Source organism: Quercus robur, chromosome 1, assembly GCF_932294415.1.
Source record: "Quercus robur chromosome 1, dhQueRobu3.1, whole genome shotgun sequence".
In the NCBI taxonomy this organism is placed as follows: domain Eukaryota; kingdom Viridiplantae; phylum Streptophyta; class Magnoliopsida; order Fagales; family Fagaceae; genus Quercus; species Quercus robur.
Window position 1 is genome coordinate 19655310 of NC_065534.1, and position 25476 is coordinate 19680785.

Consider the following 25476-nt stretch of genomic DNA (forward strand, 5'->3'; position numbering starts at 1 on the left):
AATTTACCATCTAAGATTTGTTATGAAAATATTATGGATGTAGCACTTTTTTTTTATCCACAATACCTTTATTTTTAGTTGTGGTTTGTTCCAATATGATATTTTATTATTTCATTTTGACATATAAAGAATTAACACCTCAAAATTTGTGAAAATATTGTGTCAATTTGTTGTATTTTATTATTTCATTTTGACATATAAAGAATTAACACCTCAAAATTTGTGAAAATATTGTATCAATTTGTTGTGTTAATATTTTATTTTTATTATTATATAAGCAAGTTACCGCGTGCACACACACACACACACACACACACACACACACACACACAAAAAAAAAAAAAAAAAAAAAGAAGGGAAAAGAAAAGATGAAGAAGAAGAAGAAGAAGGCGTAAGTAACAGTGTCCAATTGAATAAACCAGATGCATTGTAGCTATACTCATTGGCTCTTTTTATATATATACTAGTTAAGGCAACACGTGAAAGGCATGTGCTTACCATGGAAAAATTAAGAGTAAGGATTAAGATCAATTATAGATTTTATTTGTATCACAAAACAAATATATAAATCATTTTATTTTTAAAGTAAATTGAGATTTACATTAAACAAAAGAGACATTAATTTTAAGAATTTTGATAATTATGTTATAAAAAGTTAATCTTATTCGTATAAGAATTTTGATCAACCACAAAGTTAGGGTAGCTATTTAACATATCAATATTTATTTTACTATAATAGTTTTTTAGAATCTATTTGGTAAAGGCAACATATTCACTCACTAAAAACTTCTAAAAATGATAACGAATATTATCATTGTAGGGGTAAAAGGTCAGGGAGCCCATATCTATGTATATATTGGGCCAGGGGCCCAATCCAAAGACATTAAACAATCCAAGGAGGGGTAAACACTTCCAGAAGGGTCTGTGCTAATAAGGGAAGAAATGGAATCCGATTAGAGCCACCCTGGGGGGAAAACGAGGAAGAATCCCTCCTCGGCTGGGCAAGGCTGAGGACAGAGGGCATGGTCTGCCATCAAAAGCAACATTCCGGACCATTCCATGGAAAATGATAAGTACTAAGAAGAAACAGGACAAAGGAAAGTTATAAAATATCTAAGATAAAGCTACTACCATGGCATTGAATGCTCTGCAGTAGATTGAACCGTGTTTTTCAGCCTTACAGTTGCTCCCAAAGACTTTAGAGAGGGGCTGATGGGACAAGTATCAGAACTATCAATCTAAATCTACACGTGAAAGGATGTATAAAAGAGAGTGAAGATGGAGAGAAAAGGGAGGGGCAGTAACAAGGACCGGACTGGTAACCTAATCCGAAAGATATACAAGAACTGATCTCCTTGGACCGTGCCGAAGGCGATTCTCTTTAAGTATAACCTGCCTGTTCTTATTTTATTGTCATTTGAATCTATCATAATAATTATCTAACTCATTAGAGCCTAGATTTTCAACTCACTCTCTACAAATTTATTGTTTTGGGGCTTTTTGGGCCTAAGCCCATACATATTTTGGGTCGGGGAGCCAAATTGCGTCCTTACAATCATCTTCCAACAATAAACAACTGAGTTTTGCTAAAAAAAAAAAAATATATATATATATATATATATATATATAAAAGATAACAAAGGACGTGTGTCACCGAATTTTCCATTAGATAAATTATAAGTTTCAAAAATTTTAACTTAGAAAATCAATGTTCTTTAAATAACAAATAAAACACCTTATGTCATCATTCCAACTTTCCAAGAATTACTACCATTTAAAACTCAAAATACACGATGAAAATTTTTGGAATGTTAAAATTTAGTGGGAGTTTTTTAGACATTACACAATAAAATATTTTAAGGATCATAAGCTTTCATTAGGGCTTAATTGAGAAAATAACAATATAACATATTTGCTATTTTCCAAAATATTATGGGAAAAATTGCTTGATTTTAATGTTTAAGGAGGAATTGTAAACTACGCCAAACATTAAGGATGAAAAGTGTTTTTATCCTAAGTTTTTGTTTTTGTTTTTGTTTTTGTGTATAAAACTATGTGTTTTTACTTAAAATGGTGTAAAAAAAAATATACAAAAAGTCAATCCAAGAAAATTGTATGTGAAACAATGAATTTTGGCTCAACAAAGCTTACTGAACCAACAAAAAATTTCTAAAATCACAACAGTATGACACAACATTTTCATAATTCCTTTATAATTTTGTTATATTTTATTTTGACTTGTAAAGAATTGACAGTTCAACAGTTTAGAAAATATTGTGACGACAACAAGATATCTTAATATTTTCAAAAAAAAAAATTGTTATGTCCATGACATTTTCATAACAAATCATAAGCAATAGGTTGTTACTAGTTGTTATTGGTGGACCAAAAAGTAATTTCATTGGTAAGTTTAAGTTATAACCAATAACAATTTACCACAAATGATTTGTTATGAAAGTGTTGTGAAAAATATTATGAATGTAGTACTTCTTTTTTTCACAATATCTTTATTTTTAATTATAGTTGATTCTAATATGATAGTTTATTTTGACCTATAAGGAATTAATACCTCAACAATTGCAAAAATATTGTGAAAATTTTATTATTATTATTATTTGAACAATAAAATAAAAAGTTGACTCAGTGATATTACCAAAAAAAGAAGAAAAAGAAGAAGAAGGACAATGAGGCAATGAACGATACATATTAAACAAACCAAAAGGTACCGTAACTTTTGCACATTTTGGGTTTTTATATATAGATACATATATAGAAAACCAATCTAGGAGAAACAAAACTATTTTAAAAAAATATTAGGTGCACATGATGTTGTAATTAGAAAAATAAAATAAAAAAGTTGACCCGGGGATATTACTAGAAAAAAAAGAAAAGAAAAAAAAAGACAATGAAATGATGAACAACACATATTAAACAAACCAAAAGATACTGTAACTTTTATACATTCTCGCTTTTTATATATAGATATATATATATATATATATATATAATTTAAAAATAATAATAATAAAAACCAACCTCGGAGAATCAAAACTATTTAAAAAAAAAAAAAAAAAATTAGGTGCACATGGTGTTGTACCCATGGCAGGTAACCATATTTTACAAAGTAAAATAAAAAAGACACTAGATTTTCCCTTCCCGTTAGGCCTTAATCATGGTGGGTACACCCAAATTGGTCAGGAATTCTTTGGAAAAAGGAAGGGATGAATTTCTTATTATGCCTAAGTTTTTGTTAGTTCTATTGGTAAAAAATTTTATTGCAAAATAAGAGATTTAGGGTTTTTAACTCCCTTCTACACAATAAATCGATTGGAATCTTAGCATGATGATAAATGACAATCATCATGATAAAAAAAAAAAAAAAAAATGTTGCTTATGCTATAAACTTATCATAACTCATAACTCCTTCATACTCATTGTTTCGTACACTTAATTCCCTGTTTTACTCTTTTCCTTATCTTATTCTCCCTATATGCAACCAATTCACACTATAAACCAATTGGTGTTTAGGGCTCTAACCAGGGCAGAACTATATTGCCCATTGGGGGGCCATTGCCCCTCCAAAAATTTAAAATATATTTTCCTAGTATATATATTAGTGAAAATTTTTAAAGGATTCATTAAAAAAATCAGGATTTGCGCCCCCCCCCCCGCCCCCCAAAAAAAAAAAATTCAAGCTCTCAAACAATGCTCTAAAAAAAAAATTGACTAACAGACCCAATAATTATAGAGATAATGTATTATTTTCTCAATTTCAATTTTATAATTTCACTTGTTTCTCAAAAATACTTTTAAGGCTTTGGATCATTCACAATTTTGAAGACTTCGTTGGTTTCATTGGAGGTTTTTTATTCATTTTGATAGACAACTCAACAATTTATATTACAAATGAAAATTGTAAGAATTCACTATGAAAATGATAATGGTTGAATTTTATTTTATGAAATATCATCATCAAGTTTTTTCCTATAAATTTTAAAAATACCAAGTTTCTTTTTATGCGTGTGTGGAACATATCTAATATCAAAGTAGACGACATTATGATCACTAGATGATAACTTCAGTACTATAACTCGGCCCACCCAAGGTAAAATTTTTGGTGCCGCCCCTGGTTCTAACCCTGTCTACACTATAAACCAATTGGTTTTAACACTTTATATTTATTGTTTCATCCACAAAACAATTTATTTTGCTGTCAAATAAGAAATAAGGATTATAATCCGTCTACACCATAAACCTATCAGTGTCTTAACCTATTGATAAAGAGCAATTATCATTAAAAAAAAAAAAATTGTTACTTAAAATTAACATAACTGTTTTTTTTTTTTTTTTTTTTGATGAACTAAAATTAACATAACTTATAACACCCTCATACTCATTGTTTCGTATACTCAACTCTTTACCTTACTCTTTTCTTTATCATATTCTCACTATATACTCATTGCTTCGTACACTCAATTCTTTACCTCACTATTTTCCTTATCATATTCTCCCTATCTGCAACCAATACAAAGTGTGAAATAACGGACGCTTTTTTTTTTATTTTTTATGGGAAAAAAAAAACGGACGCTTTTGTTGCCTAAACTATCGCACATTTTATTATCTGGTCATGTGACTCATGTGCAATAACAAAGGGAATTTAATAAAATAAATAAACATAGATTAGTGCAAACAACAAGGCCATCACTATTTACTTAGCCAAAAAAGAAGAAAAAACATCATTATTAAGAATAAGAACATACCCCACCAAATTTTTAAATTTTCATTACAAAAACTGAAGTATCTGTTCCTGCTTTCCTAACGTTACAATTTTGACTTTTTTTCAAAAAAAATTGACCGTTTGAATCAGAAGTACAGGTTGGAGTTTAAAATACGCCTTTTTATTTCCGTCTTTACAGCATTGGTGTCTGTGCCATTTTTTTTTATTCTCAAGCATGAAAAATGAAAAACTGTCTACAAGCAATGAATAATTATTCCAATTATTTCTATGGTTATTTTTATAGACAAATTTCATCAAGTTGCACGACTCCGTAGTTGCAATCTCATGTTTTGGTGGGGACTGCCGTCACTGCCCACTAAAGAAAAGGAAAATGTTGTGATGGATATGGACGTAGTACAGAACAATGGGCCATCATAATTAAATTATGAGGACCACACTCTGTCTAATTTTATTTTTTTTTGGGATCAAACACTTTCAATATTCCTTGGCTGTAACTTGTAGTTCCTTCTTTTACCAAAAAAAAACTTGTAGTTCCTTCTTTCTTGTCTTTGTTTTCAAGCCTGTTATGATGGGGGAGCTGGGAAAAGGATTGACAAATTAGAAAACAAAATGTCTTCTCCCTACTTACACAACATATTATATATATATATATATATATATATATATATAAAACAAAATGTCTTCTCCCTACTTACACAACATATTATATATATATATATATATATATATATATATAAAAGGTTGAGTTCAAGTTACTTCTAGTGTAACTCAATAACTTGTTATAGAATTCATATTTTAAAAATCTTACTGTTAAATTACTTATTCTATATGTTCTTAACATGCATGTCAATTTTCATGACAATCGAATGTTATTGACTATTCGATTTATAAACTCATCTTTAATACATTATTTTAAACTACAAAAATTTGAATTTAATCAATTAATTGATAACATGACTATTAGTCTTTTATCACCTTGAAATTTTGCAAACATGAAGAATATACGAGATAGTGTAATCTAACGGTAGATTTATCAAAATTCGTATCCAATTAAAAAAAAGAGATGTTACGTCTATAATATTTTTACAACAAATCATAGGTGGTTAGTTGTTATTAGTTCAAATTTGAACCTAACACTAAAATTATTTTTTTACCCCAACAATAACAATCGGTAACAACCTGTCATTTATGATTTGTTGTAAAAATGTTATGGACATATAATTTCTCATTAAAAATTATTGGATTATGTAATATTACTTAGAGTTATATATATATATATATATATATAGAGAGAGAGAGAGAGAGAGAGAGAGAGAGAGAGAGAGAGAGGGTTAAGTTCAAGTTATACTTGGTGTAACTTTAAACAATGTTATACTACCCAATAATTTGTTAAAAAATTCTATTTTGAAAATCTCACCATTGAATTATACGTTTTATATGTTCTTAACATTCATGTCAATTGGAAGTTATTTACCACTCGATCCATAAATTCATCTTTCATGCATTATTTTAAATTATAAAAATTTGAATTAAACAGTTGATTAATGACATGAGTATTAATCTTTGATCACCTTGACATTTTGCAAGCATAGAAAATATATGAAGATAATATAATTTAACGGTGAATTTGTTAAAATTCATATCCAATTAAAAAATATTGAGTGGTGTAACATTACTTAAAGTTACGAGATATATATATATATATATATATATATATATATATAGATAGATTGTTTTACATTGAAAATGGTGCCAATAAGCCATATAAAAGTGATGCATCAATCCCAATTGTTATTGATTTTATCTATATTTATTATAATAATATGAAGTGTGAGCTTGGTAAAAATTATTTTTGCTAACTTATTTTACTATTCAGCTTAATTTTGCTACTATTTATAGATTCCACTGCACTTTTTGATATTATTTATGAGTCTCATTGTACTATTTCAGCTAACTTTTATCTTAATCTACAGTATTTTAGCAAAAAGTTTTCAGTTTCAGCAAAATAAGCGGATCCCAAATAGACATGAACGCTTTTAATTTTTGTTGGTTTTTTGACTTTTTCTAATCTTGTCACACAACGTTTGAAAACCTATATATTTGTGTGGGGACATAGTTTGGAGCCTAAACCCGCACCTCGTGAAGTCTTGGCCCAAAAAAGTCCAACACAATGAATTTTGTAGAGTATGGGTCAAAGAACTAGGTTTAGATAAGTTAAACATAGGCTTGCATGGGATTAAGGAACACACAGACAAGAACAAAAGCTATTATGATGAAATATTCTACGGTCTGAGGAGACTTAGAATTTAATTTATGAATACAGATCACTACATTATGGTTTTTTTGCATGCTACAGTATTCTCCCCTCTTTTTTCTCGTCTCCCCCCCCCCCCCCTCATGGGGGGCTTCTCTACATTATATAGACCCTTCCTCATCATCTGGGCTTTATGCTTGTTGATCATCTGAGCCCCCACTTGAGCACCCATCCCATCAGACACCCCTTTTAGTCCTTTGTGAGCTACAGCAGTCAGGATAACATTGTTCAGGGGTCTTCTCCACATTAATGCGGCCAGAAAAGTAGCTACAATATATTTAATGTGGTGGGGGCAACTTTTGCTTAGATTTTTTGGGTTTCCTTCTTTGTCACGTGTTTGGGGGGTGTGCTTCAGCGGTTTGAACATGCATTTACTTCGAATTCTCAGTGTCCGAGGAGGAATTCCTCCTCGGACCTTTTTTCTTTGTTTCCTGTGATAAGGTTTAACGTGGATCACCTAAGCCACGTTGCCTTCTCAAACAGGCTGGCGTCCTCGGACAGGCACAAGGCCCAACTCGTTACTTTGGGCCATAGCCCCCACAATTTGTATGTCATCATTTTAAAATTTTAACATGGGAAAGGTCTTGTTAACATAGTTTTTAGTAAGTTGATTTGCAAACTATGTTAGTTTAAACTAATTAGGAGCCACCATCTTTTTAGAAATCCTTCTCAAAAAAATCTCTTTAGAAATCAATCTAATATTAAATTAAATTATGTATGTTATTTTCTGCAAATTCTCTAATATGCTTTTTATTTATTAATAATTTTTAATTAAATATGTAGTAGATATTACTTTTGTATAACTTGCATCTGTTTTATGTGTTATCAACTAGTAATATATTGAAATGAAAGCTCAATAAAAGACCCAAATTTGATTCTAGTTTACATTCTAATAAATTTTCTAATAAATTTTAAATGGTAAGGGTCCGTTTGGTAATACGTGTGGGTGAAAAAATGTTATGAAAATATGTGTTGTAGTATTATTTAAACAATGAAAACTGTTATTTAAACAACACTAACAAACAAGCCCTTAGTTTTGTGTCAATGTCTCTCGACTCTCTCCAATTTAAAACCACATTAAAAAATTGTTCATTTTAAATATATTTTCAAAATAGTTCAATTTCATAACTGATCTGAAAAAATAAAAATAAAAATTTGGAGAGAATAAAATTGAAAAAACCTCTTCTTTGAGGGAGTAAAAATATAATTTACCCTGTAGTTTTTTATTATATATATATATATATATATTTTTTTTTTTTTTTTTGGGGTATTCCTAATTTTCTATATTTTAAATTATTTATCCTGCTTATAATAAATTATCCCAAATACACCTATGACATTACTAGAGACAGCTATACGCGTCTTTTGAGTTGCCCAGACTCACAGTCAAGGAGACAAAACCGACTCTTGAAGTCTTCAAGTTCAAATTCTAATATTGCAACCAAATCTCACGTTCATTTTTAAAATAATGTATTATAATTGATCCAATCAAAAAAGAAATTGATATCAGATCAAAAAAGAAGAAGAAAAGAAATTGATATAATTACGAGTAAGTGATGCAACTAATTTCACACTTATTTTTACAATATTTTAATGTAATTGATTGAATCAAAAAAGAAATTGATATAATTAATGGAAAGTGATTAAAAAAAGTGACGAGTCTACGTGAATCTAACAACTTTTGTTTTGTTTTGTCTAATAAAGCTAAAGAAATTAATATAATTGATGGTAAGTGATTGAAAAAATAAAATGTGATGAGTTCATTTCAATTGGACAAGTTTTGTTTTGTTTTGTCCAATAAAACTATTAAAAAAAATGATATAATTGATGGTAAGTGATTGAAAAATTAAAGTGACAATTCTAAAAATAGTGAAGAGAAAATAATGGAATAATGTGAAAATGAAGGTCTGTCTGGGATTCATTTATTTTGTTGAAAGTGAAAATTTTTTGTTGAAATTGAAATTTTTTTGCTTAAAATACTGTAGATAAATGTAAAAGTTAACTGAAATAGTCCAATCAGACTTATAAATAATACCAAGAAAAGTAGTGGATCCCATACATAGTTACAAAAATAAGTTTAAGCGGAACCATTGAATCACTCACATTTCCTCTAAAAAAACCATGGGAAGAAAAAAAAAAGATTTTAGATACTATTTATTTGTATGAATAGTATCATGAGACATATTTTTAATAAAAAATTTATTAAAAAAATAAGTTTATATGTTCGTAAACCATGCATGAAACCCACTAAAAAAAAAGCAGAATAATGGTTAAAACGCGCTTCTAAAAAAAAGACGCCGAACCAGATCATTAGTATACAAACGGGTACTATAGATAAATGTAAAAGTTAACTGAAATAATCCAATCAGACTTATAAATAATACCAAGAAAAGCAATGGATCCCATACATTGTTACAAAAATAAGTTTAAGCGGAACCATTGAATCACTCACATTTCCTCTAAAAAAACCATAGGAAGAAAAAAAAAAATTTTTGAATACTGTTTATTTATATGAATAGTATCATAAGACTCATTTTTAATAAAAAGTTTATTAAAAAAATAAGTTTATAGGTTCGTAAACCGTGCACGGAACCCACAGACAAAAACAGAATAAGGGTTGAAACGCGCTTCTAAAAAAGAGACGCCGGACCAGATCATCAGTATGGGTACTATAAAGTAACAACCCATTGTCAGTCATGTACTGTCAAATTTGAAAGCTTCCTGCATCCATACTGGAAGAGATAGTGGATAAAAAGGCAAAGGTAAGATATATCAATCTCTTATCTTATATCTCTCTCAATCAGTTTGGTTTCTAAGCTTGTGTGTGTCTCTGTTCAGCTAGTAAGTTCAGTTCAATGCTTTCTTTCACACTTCTTATTCCTCTGTTAATCTTCACATTTGAGCTTACTTCAGTATGACATCTTTGTATATGCTTAAAGCTCTGTGTTTGTGTGTTTGTGTCATTTTTCAATCATAGTTTGTGTATGATGCAGAGTCTCTGTTAATGTTGCTATCAGCTGTATATCATATTGAAGCTTATCTATTATCTGACTCAGTTTAAAATCTTCAGATTACAGGCCAAAAGATCTCGACTTGGGTGTGCTAAAATGGGGAGACTTTCAAAACCCATGATGGGTTTCATGCTATTATGCTGTTTAGCAGTGCTCACTGAAGCAGAATACATAAAATACAAGGACCCAAAACAGCCATTGGGTGCAAGAATCAAAGACCTCATGAAGCGAATGACCCTTGAAGAAAAGATCGGCCAAATGGTGCAGATCGAGCGCACTGTTGCCACCCCAGATGTCATGAAGCAATACTTCATTGGTAAACATCTTGGTTCATATATATAACTATATATACATGTTGTACTTGTACGTATGTTGTCAAGGTTTGGTTTTTAGTACACAAATCATGTTTCTGAGTAAAATGGTGTGTGTGGGTTTTGGCCAGGGAGTGTGTTGAGTGGTGGAGGGAGTGTACCGGCTCCAAAGGCCTCAGCTGAGACTTGGATCAATGCAGTGAATGAGATCCAAAAGGGATCTCTATCGACCCGTCTCGGGATTCCTATGATTTATGGGATTGATGCAGTTCATGGCCACAACAACGTGTACAATGCCACTATTTTCCCTCACAATGTTGGGCTTGGTGTCACCAGGTAAGTATTTAATATACACCTTGATGCAGATTGCAGGCATGATTTTTTGTTTTAGTCTTAAGTGATTGATGTACCAATTACTTGTTTGTTGATTTCCAAAAGGACACTAACTCATTGATGGAAGTTTGAAGAATATAGAATCAGATTGTCTCAATCAAATTCAAAAGTTCTGATGTTTTGAATAGTTAAATAGGTTCACTAAATTTTAGAAGAAATTTTTTTGGTATTACTGGATAATTTAATGGTTATATATATATAAGCTGGGATATTGTTACAATCTATCTAAAAGGAAAAGTTTTGATCTTGTCGAGGATAATGAATGAATGGGAAATACATCAAAATCCTATCTGTTTTAAAAAGTCTACAGTTTTTAAATATGTTGGATTTAATTTTATTTTTGTTCTTTCAGGGATCCTCAACTTGTCAAGAAGATTGGAGAGGCAACAGCTCTTGAAGTTAGAGCAACAGGAATTCCATACGTTTTTGCTCCGTGCATTGCGGTAATTGAACATTTGAAATAGTTTTATTGGTGACTTCCAATCCCCACCCTCAAAAGAATAAAACCTTGAACAGTTATATTGACATATTTTGTCCACTACCTTGGTTTCACAGGTTTGCAGGGACCCACGATGGGGTCGGTGCTATGAAAGTTATAGTGAGGACCCTAAGATTGTTCAAGCAATGACTGAGATTATACCTGGCTTGCAAGGAGAACTCCCTGCCAAATCTCGAAAGGGCATTCCCTTTGTTGCTGGAAAGTAAGAGCCCTTTTGACAAATTTCTAATTTTATCACATTGTACTATTTGTTTACACTGGGTGAATTATAATTAACCTTGACTAGATTCAGATAAATGCCTCCATTAGCATATGTGTTCAATTGTAATAATTGCACGAGCTTCTAAATAGAACTTACTTGAAAGTGGCTAACATTCACATGAAGTGAAGAACATCTGAAAAGTTGATTAACTCAAACTTGAAAAGAAATGACAGATGTTGTTCTTGTCTTGAAGTGATCTACTTTTAGAACCTGTTCAAGATTATAAGCTTAATGATCATTTGATCATTACTCTTTCACATATGTTTACCTTAATATTTGTATGAGCATTAAGGGAAAATGTATTTTGAGTTCTCCACACATTATTAACCAAAAAAATGCTTGCCTTATCCAATATAAGCCTGTCAAGGGTGAACATCCTATATGGATTTATTACTTAGTTTCACATATGCATGAATAGTTTCTTTAGGAAAATTTGAGATCTCAATCCAGTAGTGGGCGATGTAGTGCTCTACATGTCAAGCATTATTAAATGACAGAAAAATAGAAAAGCTAAGTGCGTGGGATCCCCATTTCCTTCCCATGGTCAATGTTCAAAGCAACAGCTCACATTATTTGAATTAAGTTGGTAAGGGTCAACATCCAATGGATATGATATTTTCAAGTCTTGCCTGATAAATATTACTTTTGGACCTCTTTTGGTTGTTCTAGACGAATGGTAAGTCTAAGTGGCGGAACATGTCTAGGCATATATAATTTATAATAACGACAAAGCGAGGTCCCCCAAGCCCTTCCTATGTTCACGCTCTATGTATTGATTTCATAGGTGGATTTCCTAATGTCCACCTATGAAATCAATACATACATTTTTCCAATTTAGTAGTTGTCCCATATTATTATTACGCCATTTTCAGGCAGTCAACTCCTCTCAAAATCTTGGTATTTTTGCAAAGCAAGGGGTTGCTTCACATTGTTTTCATAGAAGGATCAGTTCACCAATTCTATTTATGCAAACATCATTTGTGAAAATTTTTTCTTGTCCCTATATGGACTAACATATTACAATGTTATATGGTAATCAATTGAATTTCTGTAGCATATAAGATGAACAGAAATTCAAAACCTGGCAATAACAATTTCACCTAATTTATTGATCACTGTGGCTAGACAAAAGGTTGCAGCCTGTGCTAAGCACTTTGTGGGAGATGGTGGCACAACCAAGGGCATTGATGAGAATAACACTGAAATCAGTTTAAATGGATTGCTCAGCATCCACATGCCGGCTTACTATAACTCTATTAGCAAGGGTGTTGCAACAGTTATGGTATCTTACTCAAGCTGGAATGGGAAGAGGATGCATGCTAATGGTGATCTTGTTACTGGTTTCCTCAAGAACAAGCTAAAGTTCAAGGTGGAAAAAATCATTTGATTAAATTGTTTAATATAGTTTTGAAAGGAAACCCTGAAGGTGCAAAGTATAATGAGTTTCTTTGGGTGCATTTCAGGGTTTTGTCATATCAGATTGGCAGGGTATTGACAGGATTACCTCCCCTCCTCATCTTAACTATTCATACTCTGTTGAAGCTGGAGTTGGTGCTGGAATTGACATGGTCAGTCAACATTTAGAACATGTCTATTGTAAATTGTACATTCATCATTGTACCAAATAAATGACATTTTGATAAACTTAAAAATTCAGCATTAGATTCCTTCAGTATACACATGTAAGGCTTTTATTTTTATACTATTTTTCATTCTCTAATGTTTCTAATTGTGTGTTGCAGATCATGATTCCGTACAACTTTACAGAGTTCATTGATGATCTAACCTATCAGGTGAAGAACAATATTATCCCAATGAGTAGAATAGATGATGCTGTGAAGAGAATCTTGAGGGTTAAATTTGTCATGGGTATCTTTGAGAATCCTCTAGCTGATTTCAGCCTGGTCAACCAACTTGGTAGTAAGGTGTGTTCTCAAGTTTATTATTGTCTTAGGATGATTTCAATGCTCTTCATCTATCTTTGTCAATTGGCAGAATTTTGCTATGCAATAATCCTATGACTTGCCTGAGCAGGAACATAGAGAATTGGCAAGGGAGGCTGTGAGAAAATCACTTGTACTACTAAAGAATGGAAAATCTGCTGACAAGCCCTCGCTTCCCCTTCCCAAGAAAACAGCAAAGATACTAGTTGCAGGTAGTCATGCCGACAACTTAGGCAATCAATGCGGAGGCTGGACAATAACATGGCAGGGTCTTGGCGGCAATGATCTCACAATTGGTATGTTAACTTTTACCCATTTAATATGAGTGCTCATATATGAAACACTCTGGCAAGCCATTTTGCAAAATGTTAGTAAAAGATTTCACTTTAAAAGATACCCAGCCAAAACAATTGAGACTCAGTGGAAATCTCTTTACAGATTTATATACTACATGAAAACAGTCCACATGATGGTATGTATATACATATCTTATACTAAAGCATGTTTTGATGATTGTATAACCCATGTCTCAAGATAGTCATCTTTATAAAAAGGTCTCAATAAAACTTTAATTTGTACAATCAAACTTCTAGGAAAATAATCTATTAGTCAATTGCAATTTAATTCTTTATTATAAACAGTTGTTTGATGGTACAACATTTGCATGAACAGGTACTACAATCCTGAATGCTGTGAAAAATACAGTTGATCCTACCACCCAGGTTGTCTACAATGAGAATCCTGATGCAGAGTTTGTCAAGTCCAACAAATTCTCCTTCGCCATTGTTGTTGTGGGCGAGCCTACGTATGCAGAAATGTATGGTGATAGCTTCAATCTATCCATACCAGAACCTGGCCCAAGCACTATCAACAATGTTTGCGGTGCTGTCAAATGTGTTGTTGTTGTCATTTCTGGCCGTCCTGTTGTGATCCAGCCTTACCTCGCAAAATTAGATGCTCTTGTGGCTGCTTGGCTTCCAGGAACTGAAGGCCAAGGCGTTGCTGACCTATTGTTTGGTGACTTTGGATTCTCAGGCAAGCTTGCTCGTACATGGTTCAAGACAGTCGACCAGCTCCCAATGAATATTGGTGATCCCCATTATGACCCTCTATTTCCATTTGGGTTTGGCTTGACAACTAAACCTACCAAGAACTAGGACACCATTTAGGATGGATGGCTTCTTCTATCAGCATTTTTTCCTAGCTTGGGATACTCTGGACCTCCATGAGGTTTACCGAGTGTATTGTTTTCGAGAAATAATATTCAATGACCTTTTGACATTTTCTTTTCGCTTTTTCAATGAGAATATTAGATAACTTATCAAAAACAAAGAATGCTTGGTTAGTGCAATTACTCTATTTGACCGAGAATTTTTTTTTCTTACTGAAAATATGAGTGCACTGTGCAGCTGCAGAGTACAGACAAATATGTAATTGGATAGTATTTAGGAATTGGTGATAATAAGATATAGGTTAATTACACTTTACTCATTTCTGATTGGGGTCATTTTAACATTGTCTACTTGTTTGAAAAGTCACTTTACCACCCGCGGTTGGCTCTGTCATGTAGTTGTTACCAACTCATCACTTTCATTGTTAAGTACATTACAAAAGAGATAAGATCTAAAAGTAGGAAATTTTTTTGCATTTAACATTATTTTTAAAATATTTTAGTTAGTTGTCATGCTTGTAAAACTATGTAGCAAACTAGCATCTTGAGACTTTCAAACTTGATTTTAAAGGTGAAATTCGAGTTTTTAAAACTCAAGTTGTGCGTGATGGGAATCTGATGTGAAAAAATCCACGTGGAAATCGAGTAATTAAAACTTGATTTCCTGTGTTCACTTGGTCCTTTCTTTCTTCTTTGTTCAACTGGTCCTGTCTTCTTTCGTGGAATCCTTCATCGTGTTCTTTCTATTCCTGTGCAGACTATTCTTTTTCTTCCTCCAGGTTCTTCTCTTCTTCTTCAATTTCTTCAGAATCTCAAATCTTCATCGTGTTCTTCAGATTCTTCTTCTTTTATGGAAATCGAGTCTTTAAGACTCGATTTCCATGGGGCATAAATATTTCCATGTCAGCAATCAGAACTCAAGGATTTGAGTCTCAATTTCTTCACTAAACTCAAGCTTGAAAGGCTTGAGATGTTATTCTCCTAAGTTCTTCCCACTTCCTGCTAACTAACGATGTAGTGTGGCAAACTCATGCTACTCTGCAAATTACCTCCTAAAAGTAGTATTTATAAAAATTGTGGAAGTAAAAGCAAAACACTACCACATTAATGATCATCCACTTCAAGATCTTGGTCTCTCTCTCACACACTAACAAATTGGTAATACAGCCTTTCACAACGAGCCCCACACATTAGTTGGACCTATATATTGTGAGAGGCTAGATGCATACACTTGCGGCACGGCACAATATACCATCTCCAACTAAAATAGTATAAGATAATGCCATGTGGCACATCCCTTACAATTTTCTTCATTTAACTTTCAAGTTTACCAAACTTTGCATTTATGTGAAAAGATCTGACTTATCTCCAATGAAATTTTAATTGGACATCTCCTTTTGTTTCAAGGAAAAACAGTCACATCTTTCACTAACAAACCAACGTAGTGATTATAACTCAATGATGCATTATTTTATTTTAAGCAAAAACTAACAGAACAAACCTTTTGAGCTAACGACATATTAGCTCTTGAAGTTTAAACATCATTGTTTTTTTCACTGCATCACCATTTGAAGCCCAAGTGTAAGGCACAACTTTTCTGGGCAAAAATTTGAATGGGAGAAGAAATAGGAACTGACTAATGAGCAAAATATGTTTTTCTGCCCAAGGTTCTCCCTCTCTCTCTTTTATATATATATATATTTTTTCCAGACAGACAACCAAGGTTCTTCCTTATTCCATATATATATATATATATATATATATATATATTTATATATTTTTTCCAGACAGACAACCAAGGTTCTTCCTTATTCCAAAAAAACAAAATAAAAAATTGTCATCAAGATAGACTTCCAATATTAATGAGAAATTTTTATTGATCTAATCTTAAAGAAGATTTACAAGAAGGTAAATATATCTGAACTTTTGAAATAATTAATAGCTGCCTCAATTTGAAATTCTAAAGGGAACTTCTCTCAAACACTTGGCATGTCTTATTTTTAAACCCAAAATAAAAAACTGCCCTTTTACAGAGCACGCCAGCCCCATTACAAAACAACCAGCGTTCATCAAGGAAAATTACAAAATTACAAGACTATCCATGTTTTGATTCTCTGTTACATCACAGCATAATTTGAAGATTTAGAAACCACATTGTTGGCATTCTTCTGAGTTCTTTTTTGTCTGACTGTGTCTTTGTGTAAGGAGATCGCATAAAAAAATTTGAACAAAAAGAGCCAGATGCGAAACAATGGGGAACAGATTAAACTTTTGCCCAGTTGTGTGTTCACACCAGTACTGCAAATGAGATACTGCAGAAGAAAGAAAACGATGTTTAAACTTCAAGCGTTAACGGAGGGAATGTGCAAACTAGCATAGTAAGGATAAAGAATATCACAAGTTAAGATGCATTTGAAAGAATGTAGCAAAGTAACATCTCGAGTTTTATAGACTCGATTTCAATTTAAAACTTAAGAGTTAAAGACTCGATTCCCACTTGGTGAGTTGCTAGTATGATGCCACACAGATCTCGAGGCTTAGAGACTTGAGTTCCAAAAAGCAAAACCGAGTCTCTAAGACTCGATTTTTGTACTTCAAGAATTAGATCTGAAGAAGAACAGAGGAAGAACGATCTAAAAAAGAACAAATCAGAAGAGGCACGATCTGGAGCTCCGAAAAACAGAGGAAGAATGAAGAGACGATATGGTCGATTGGATGATTGAATGCTGGGTGAGCCGATCTGGTTGATTCAACGATTGAACGCTAGGTGAGCGATTGGACGATCTGGTCTTCAGATCTGCAATGTCGAAGAACGAAGAAGAAGGAAAAAATAAAAGACAAGGAAGAAGAACGCATAGGAAAAAATAAAACAGTGAAACTTGAGTCTTAAAAACTCAAGTTCCACATGGATATTTTTCCACCTCAGATGCCACCGCTTACAAATCGAGACTTAGGAACTCGAGTTTTAGACACTCAAGATACTAATTTCTCACATTGTTTTGAAACGTGACAACTAACGAAATTATTTGATATTTAAGGTTATTTGGAAGAAAAAAAAAATTCAGCGTTTACGCATCGTTAGCTCAAAAGGTTTGTTCTTAGTTTTTGCTTAAAATAAAATGACGTGGCACTAAGTTTTATTCATTACCGCTAGTTTATTAGGGGGTGATGTGGCTGTTTCTTCTTGAAATAAAAGGAGATTTTCTGTCAAAATTTCATTAGACGTAAGCTAGACCTTATGTGAAAATAGTACTAATTAATTGTCATGTTTTAATGGGACAATTGCATTTATTATTATGTATTAATTATCTTGCTACACTAATTACACACTTTTTTAAAGAATTTTAATATGCTGTTAACCCTACAACAACTTTTTCTCCCCTAAACCCCCTTCCAAACACTTTATACATAAGGAGGTGTCAATTCAACTACAAACCCTTAGCCTAATTACGCACACTTAAGTGTCCACTTTTCAATACTATTCAATGTATTCATCAATCCCAGAAAAGGAATTCAGAAGATATATTAGAATGACTTTTTTTTAATTGCATTGCTTTTACGAATCAAATTACATTGGCTCGTGTGGTTTTTGGGCTATCTCATAGATAAGGGGGGGATTAGTCTAGCAAACTTGGGATACTGATTCTCTAATATTAAAAATTTATATCATATCAAAAATCAAATTATATAATAACATATCATATAATTTATTTAAACTATAATAGTTGAATTTAACAATGGGCATTCGTTATGATGGTTGAATAAGAGATATGAGAGCCAATTCTTGCCTACACTAAATATCAATTGGTGACTTGGTCTGATAATAAAGAACTATCATCAGAAGCGTACGTCATAGGTTAAAACTCTCTAAAAAAAACTACATAAAAGGTTTTTCTCCAAAAAAAAAAAAAAAAAAAAAAAAGAGAAGCTAAGATCAAACAATGGGCATGTAATATATGTAACTTAAAAAAGAAAAATCATTTTAATTTTATTATTTGATATTATGATATATAATCAAAATATTATTAAATTCATTTTATAAATTACTTAAAACATTTTAGTAATAGAATTTTAGTTTAAGTAAAATGTTATATTTCTTGAAATTTAACAATAGGGTTTTATGTATAATAAACTAACTGTAATATAGTTTAATCTACATAAACTATCTTAATAACAAAAGTGATAAGTATAAAGTTTATTTTAAAGTACTCGAAACTTTTGATAATAGAAGTTTAAATTTCTTACAAGGCACATGCTTTAACTAGGAAAAATAGATTTTCTTATTTGCTTTTAGTATGAATGGAGTTTGTTTCTCCTGTCCTGACATTGATGATTTTGTAATGGCTGATTTATCTTGAATAATGTTTTGTCAAACTATTACTAAAAATAAAATAAAAAAAGTTTTATCATGTTGAGTAAGTAGAGTATTGGTAATAGTGTTTAATGCACAATTAACTATATTATAATATTAATAAGAGTGTAGACACTTGTCGCAAAACAAAAATAGCCACTTGGTGCATCAATGGCTTCTAGAACCAATATGATTTTAAGGACACTAGTTCCAATGCTCCAGTGTACATTGGAGCCGACATAATACATACATATAAGTGTCTAATTTTTGCCACATGTCCACATATATCATGCCTTCTCCTGTGTATTGAACGTAACCCTTACTCTGATTTTGTTATTCAATTTTAAATATACTATTAATTTTTTTTTTTAGTTTACATATAAATTTATCATTAAATTGCTGGATTATTAACAAACAAAAACATATTTCTATATAAAAAAATAAAAGCCCGAATTATTGGCTGTAAAATTAACTTTTAGAATCTACCACTAATTACTATATTTTTAATTTCATTCCCTTTTTCCAATGAAATTATATGATATATCAATTTTTTTTTTTATCTCACATCAGTAAGAAATATGGAATGTGATTTAACAATGCTATAATACAGTTTTTATTACTATTCGTGTATATATATACCAAATTTTTTTTTTTTTTGGTGATCTCACAGTAATAATAGGTGATAATATGGAATGCAATAAAGTATCCTAGAAGGGTTTTACAACTCATAGTTTGGAAAAGTATAATTTTGATCTTATCCAAATTAAGTTGTATATGTACACCTAGTCACCTACAACGTTATCCATTACTTATCCGGATTAACTAATAATTTGTGTCACCGTAATAGTCCAGATAATGCTTGATAATGCTTGATTAATTTTGTGTCATAAAAAAAAAAAAAAATCAAAAAATCAAAACAAATCCTCCCCGTTTTGTTTTCCTAAACCCTCTATAAATATTTACACATATAACACTGGTTTCTACCTATATATTAAAAAAAAAAAAACACTGGTTTCTTGGCGAGGTTCTGCTATTATTGGAGTTGGAGGTATGGGGTTTTACTCTTCTCCTCTCTAGATCTCTCCCACCACAACAGTTGAGACTTTTGTGTTTGTTTCTTTGTGCTACGTAATGCATGATTGCATGTAGATGTTATAGTATATGTTGCCTCTCAGGTTTTCCTCGTTAATTATTAGCATTGAGTATCCGTGATTTTTTTTCCCTTAAAATTAAAAGGTTGCAGTAGTATCTGTTTGTAACTTGTGAAAGTCACTCTGCAAATCTCGGTTTTCAATGCAGTTTGATTCATTCTCTGAATAACTCTTCATGTTCCAAGCTTTTATTACTATTTTTTTTTTTTTTTTTTCTGTTTTCTTCTTATTCTTTTATAAATATTTTCTTTGTTTGTTGTTCTCTCCTCTCTCACACACAGAAGAAATTAATTTTCCTTGTAACAAAGCTCTATACACATTAGGATTTAAACCTACATGAGACTAAGACACCATTTATCTCGAGTTTTCTATTGGACGACAAAAAGCTTAATCAGTTTAACTAATTGACCCCACTTCTTTGCTCTCTGCATTAAATATATAATTTGATATTTTGGTGTTTCTACTTTTGAACTTTTTTTTTTAATACAAGATACTATTCTAGCCTAATCTCAGTATATATGTGTGTGAAACTTATTCCTAGAGACTTGAACTTAAATATTTTATTTATTTTTCTTTTTTTATCTGTAAATTTTTCTATCCCTTATTTTTTCTATCTATTTTTTTTTAATGAGTATTGTCTTTGTTTATTGTTCTCTCTCCTCTCTCACTCACACAAAAACTTTTCCTTAGGTAATAAAGTTTTTTGTGTTTGTTAAAAATACTTAGTATTATAAATAAATAAATAAAAGTAAGAAAGCTTCCCATATTTTCTTTTATTGATATGTAATATAACTAAGCTTCCCATGCATTTTTTATGATTAAACTTATACATATAATAATTATATTGTTTTATTATATTTGCATTAATGATTAAACATATAATAATTATATTTGCATTAATGATTAATCATATAATAATTATATTTGCATTAATGATCAATCATATAATAATTATAATTTTATTTTTGCATGTTCCTATTTTGAATTTAAATCTTTGATTATTGGTAAAATTTTCTATTTTTTCTGTTTTAATCTATATACTAGAGGGTGCAACAACCATGCCAAGTTATCAAAAACTTCTTTCTTCTTTAAAAATACTTAGTATTCTTAAAAAAAATAAAAATAAAGTAACAAAGTTTCCCATATTTTCTTTTATTTATATATAAATATAACTAAGCTTCCCACATGTTTTTTAATCCTTTATTTGCATTAATGATTAAACCTATAATAATTATATTTGCATTAATGATTATACATATAATAATTATATTATTATATTTGCATTAATGATTAAACATATAATAACTATTTTTGCATTAATGATTAATCATATAATAATTATAATTTGATTTTTGCATGTACCTATTTTGAACTTAAATCTTTGATTATTTGTAAATTTTTCTATTCTTTTATTGATATATAAATATAACTAAGCTTCCCATGCTTTTTTTATTATCCTTTATTTGCCTATAATAATTATATTTGCATTAATGATTAATCATATAATAATCATTATTTGTAAACATATAATAACTATATTTGCATTAATGATTAATCATATAATAATTATAATTTGATTTTTGCATGTTCCTATTTTGAACTTAAATCTTTGATTAATTGTAAATTTTTCTATTCTTTCTGTTTTAATCTATATACTAGAGGGTGTAACAAACATGCCAAGTTATCAAAATCTTCTTCTTCTTTCTGATTTGCTTTCAAACTGATATTTCAATTTCCTTTCACAGATATTGAAAGAGCTATAGCTTTGAAGGATGGCGGAAAGGTTTTCAATAGCCCTCGTGGGGCTTCTGTTCCTATGTTGCAGTTGGACAGTGATGGTAAACGCTGAAGGAGAATACTTGAAATACAAGGACCCAAAACAACCCATTAATGCTAGAATAAGAGACCTAATGAAACGGATGACTCTAGCAGAAAAGATTGGTCAGATGGTGCAAGCAGACCGCTCGGTAGTCTCGCGTGAAATTATGAGGAACTACTCATTAGGCAGTGTACTGAGTGGTGGAGGAAGTGAGCCATTGCCTCATGCAACACCACAGGATTGGATTAACATGGTCAATGATTTTCAAGAGGGTGCTATCTCTAGCCGTCTTGGGATTCCTATGCTTTATGGCATTGATGCAGTTCATGGCCACAATAATGTGTATAAGGCCACCATTTTTCCCCATAATGTTGGTCTTGGAGCTACAAGGTAAGTATTGTATTATATTTCCCTTCCATAGTATAATATGCTTTCATTCAGTTAAAGAGAATGAACAAAAAAACATGGACTTACTTTTACTTTCCAATCATGGAAAAGTGTTGCAGGGATTCTCACCTTGTGAAGATGATTGGTGCAGCAACTGCACTTGAAGTTAGAGCTACTGGGATCAACTACGCTTTTTCTCCGTGCATTGCGGTATGGAACCAATTCCAAGAATCATTCTCTGGAAAACAAGTATAGGGACATTGTACAGCTATTGTTTTGACATAAAATTTTGTAATTGGTGTATAATAAAAGTAGTGTCCGTAAATCATGTTAGCATTCATAAAAAAAAAAATGTAAAAAGTGTTTAGTCTTCTTTAGCATTACTCTTCCATGAAATTGCATAATTTCTTTGTTAGTCCCCACCTAATTTGGTGATGAATTTGAGGAGCTAATTAACCTTAATGTTACTTTGCATATCCAACAGGTGTGTAGAGATCCCAGATGGGGTAGATGTTACGAGAGCTTTAGCGAGGATCCCGAAATTGTGAAAAAGATGACAGATATCATAATTGGGTTGCAAGGCGAGATTCCAGCTGATTCACGAAAGAGTGTCCCATATGTTGGTGGAAGGTAAGTTCAACGAATACTGTCGTAAATACATATTTTTAGTGCATGCCTTCTTGCTTTGATAGCTGATATGTAGTTAAAACCATTACACCATATGAAAATATGGTTACTCACCTCATACCTAGTCCAACAGAAAGTTATTTTGAAACATAAATTACATTGAAATTTGGTGTGGTATTATTATTCATGCCCCTCATGAAATTAATTACTTAGAAACTGTCTTCCTAGCTAATGCCTTGTGTTTTTTATATAGGGATAAGGTTCTGGCTTGTGCAAAACACTTTGTGGGTGATGGAGGCACCATTAGAGGCATCAATGAGAACAACACTGTAATTGATAGGCATGGATTACTGAGCATTCACATGCCTCCCTACTTGGATTCTGTTATCAAGGGTGTTGGCACAATTATGACTTCCTACTCCAGCTTGAATGGAGTAAAGATGCATGCTAACCATGAACTAGTCACCAATTTTCTCAAGGGCACCCTCAAGTTTAGGGTACAAACATTTTCATATACTATCTATACGAAGTTTTTATTTATTTATTTAGATGTTTGAATCTGAAAGAACCAATCCAGTCTAACTCGATCCCCATATTTTACTGTAAAAATTGCAGGGTTTTGTGATCTCTGATTGGCAGGGTATTGACAAGATTACATATCCACCCGGTTCAAACTACTCATACTCAGTTTTGGCTGGAGTTCAAGCTGGTATTGACATGGTTAGTGGCCATTCTATGCATTAATCACATTTCTCATCTTGAACTGTTTTGGACTTAATTAATAAAGAAGAAGTCATTTTGCCTGATGTTGATTGTTTAAAGTGAAATGCTCAACTATGAAGCTTGATATTTTGGGTGTTTTCAGGTCATGGTTCCCTACAACTTCACTGATTTCATTGGTGACTTGACTGACCATGTCAATAACAAACGTATCCCTATGAGTCGTATTGATGATGCTGTTCACAGGATTTTAAGAGTTAAGTTTATGATGGGTTTGTTTTAGAACCCCTTATCTGATGAGAGCTTTATTGACCAACTTAGAAGTCAGGTTAGTCACTTCTTTTTTTTTTTTTCTTTTTTGGATAATTCAATAGTGAAGTAGTGAAAATTTGAACTTTAGACTACAAAGCTCTTGACTATTCACCTATATACTTAATTAGGCAAAAACATAGTTACAATTCTTTAGGTGTTATATTTTTTGTTTCCTAATTGAAATCAATCACATGGTTGTATAGACTAATACAACAAAAAGAGTGTTATCTTTTTCAAAGACAATTAAATTCAACTATGTGATTCATTTCTCATTACAATCACATGATTAAATTAGATTGGGAAGCTAAAGTACGGAACCTAAGGAATTGTACTCGGAACCTAAGGAACTATACTAAGTTTTACCTGAGTAATTAATGCAGCTAGGAACTGTAAACATCTGTGTAATTGACTTAATCATAATATAATGTACTATTACAAATGAAATCGAGTGATATTTTCCTGGCAGGCACATAGAGATTTAGCACGAGAAGCTGTGAGAAAGTCACTAGTTCTCTTAAAGAATGGAGAAAATGCAGATAGTCCATTGCTACCTCTGTCGAAGAATGCATCAAAGATCCTAGTTGCTGGAAGCCACGCCAACAATTTGGGCTATCAATGCGGTGGTTGGACTATCGCTTGGCAAGGACTTAATGGAAACAACCTCACTGCAGGTACATGCTTTACCTACCATTTCACCTCGAATTCATATACGAACAAAGAACAATTATTCCATTACAGCTTCTTGTATTCATTGTAATAAGCAATAACGTACCACGTTTTTTTTTTGAAAAACAGGAACGACGATCTTAAGCGCTATTACAACTGCTGTTGACCCCAGCACGGAAGTTGTCTATAGCAAGAACCCTGATGCCGATTATGTGAAGTCCAACAACTTCTCCTATGCCATTGTTGTTGTAGGAGAGCACCCTTATGCAGAGACACTAGGAGACAGTTTGAACCTGACAATTGCTGAACCAGGTCCAAGCACAATCACAAACGTGTGTGCGAGCGTCAAGTGTGTTGTTGTGGTAGTCTCTGGCAGACCTCTTGTGATTGAACCATACATATCACAAATTGATGCACTTGTTGCTGCATGGCTACCGGGTTCTGAAGGCCATGGGGTTGCTGATGTTCTTTTTGGTGACTACAGATTCTCTGGGAAGCTTGCTCGTACCTGGTTCAAGACAGTAGATCAGCTACCAATGAATGTTGGTGATGCTCATTATGACCCACTATTTCCATTTGGGTTTGGACTTACTACTGAGCCAGTTAAGGCATAGAGTCTCTCTCTTTTGTGTCTTTTCTTTTTCTTTTTTACCCTCTTGGATTTGTTTAAATATTGGTTTAATTGATAATGTTTAACAGTCACAAAGGTATGAGGAAATTTTGCAGTCTGACTTTATTGGAACTATACTATGCTTCTTGTCGTTAATTGAGATGTTGTGAATCACTTGTTACCTTGCTTTT

At 31.8% G+C, this 25476-nt stretch overlaps 1 protein-coding gene and 1 pseudogene across 2 annotated transcripts; both read left to right on the forward strand.

The window, feature by feature from the left end:
• Positions 1-9649: 9649 nt before the first annotated feature.
• On the forward strand, positions 9650-14752 carry LOC126724430 (uncharacterized). Of its 2 annotated transcripts, none has more exons than XM_050428967.1 (10): positions 9650-9814; positions 10123-10379; positions 10506-10710; positions 11120-11210; positions 11323-11468; positions 12654-12897; positions 12992-13096; positions 13271-13453; positions 13563-13767; positions 14144-14752. In XM_050428967.1, the coding sequence occupies exons 2-10, from the start codon at positions 10160-10162 to the stop codon at positions 14626-14628; spliced, it is 1884 nt and encodes a 627-aa protein (XP_050284924.1). In that variant the 5' UTR covers positions 9650-9814; positions 10123-10159; the 3' UTR covers positions 14629-14752. The 2 variants fall into 2 exon arrangements, with proteins under 2 accessions (XP_050284924.1, XP_050284931.1); XM_050428974.1 differs by having other exon boundaries at positions 9747-9893.
• Positions 14753-21897: 7145 nt separating this feature from the next.
• Positions 21898-25469, forward strand: LOC126724445 (uncharacterized; annotated as a pseudogene).
• Positions 25470-25476: the final 7 nt, after the last annotated feature.

Excerpts from the sequence above, each read along its gene's own strand:
- LOC126724430 (XM_050428967.1), top strand. The coding sequence starts at position 10,160 with ATGGGGAGACTTTCAAAACCCATGATGGGTTTCATGCTATTATGCTGT. Across the intron at positions 10,380-10,505 it reads CATGAAGCAATACTTCATTG|GGAGTGTGTTGAGTGGTGGA; the intron begins GTAAACATCTTG and ends GGTTTTGGCCAG. Across the intron at positions 11,211-11,322 it reads TTTTTGCTCCGTGCATTGCG|GTTTGCAGGGACCCACGATG; the intron begins GTAATTGAACAT and ends TTGGTTTCACAG.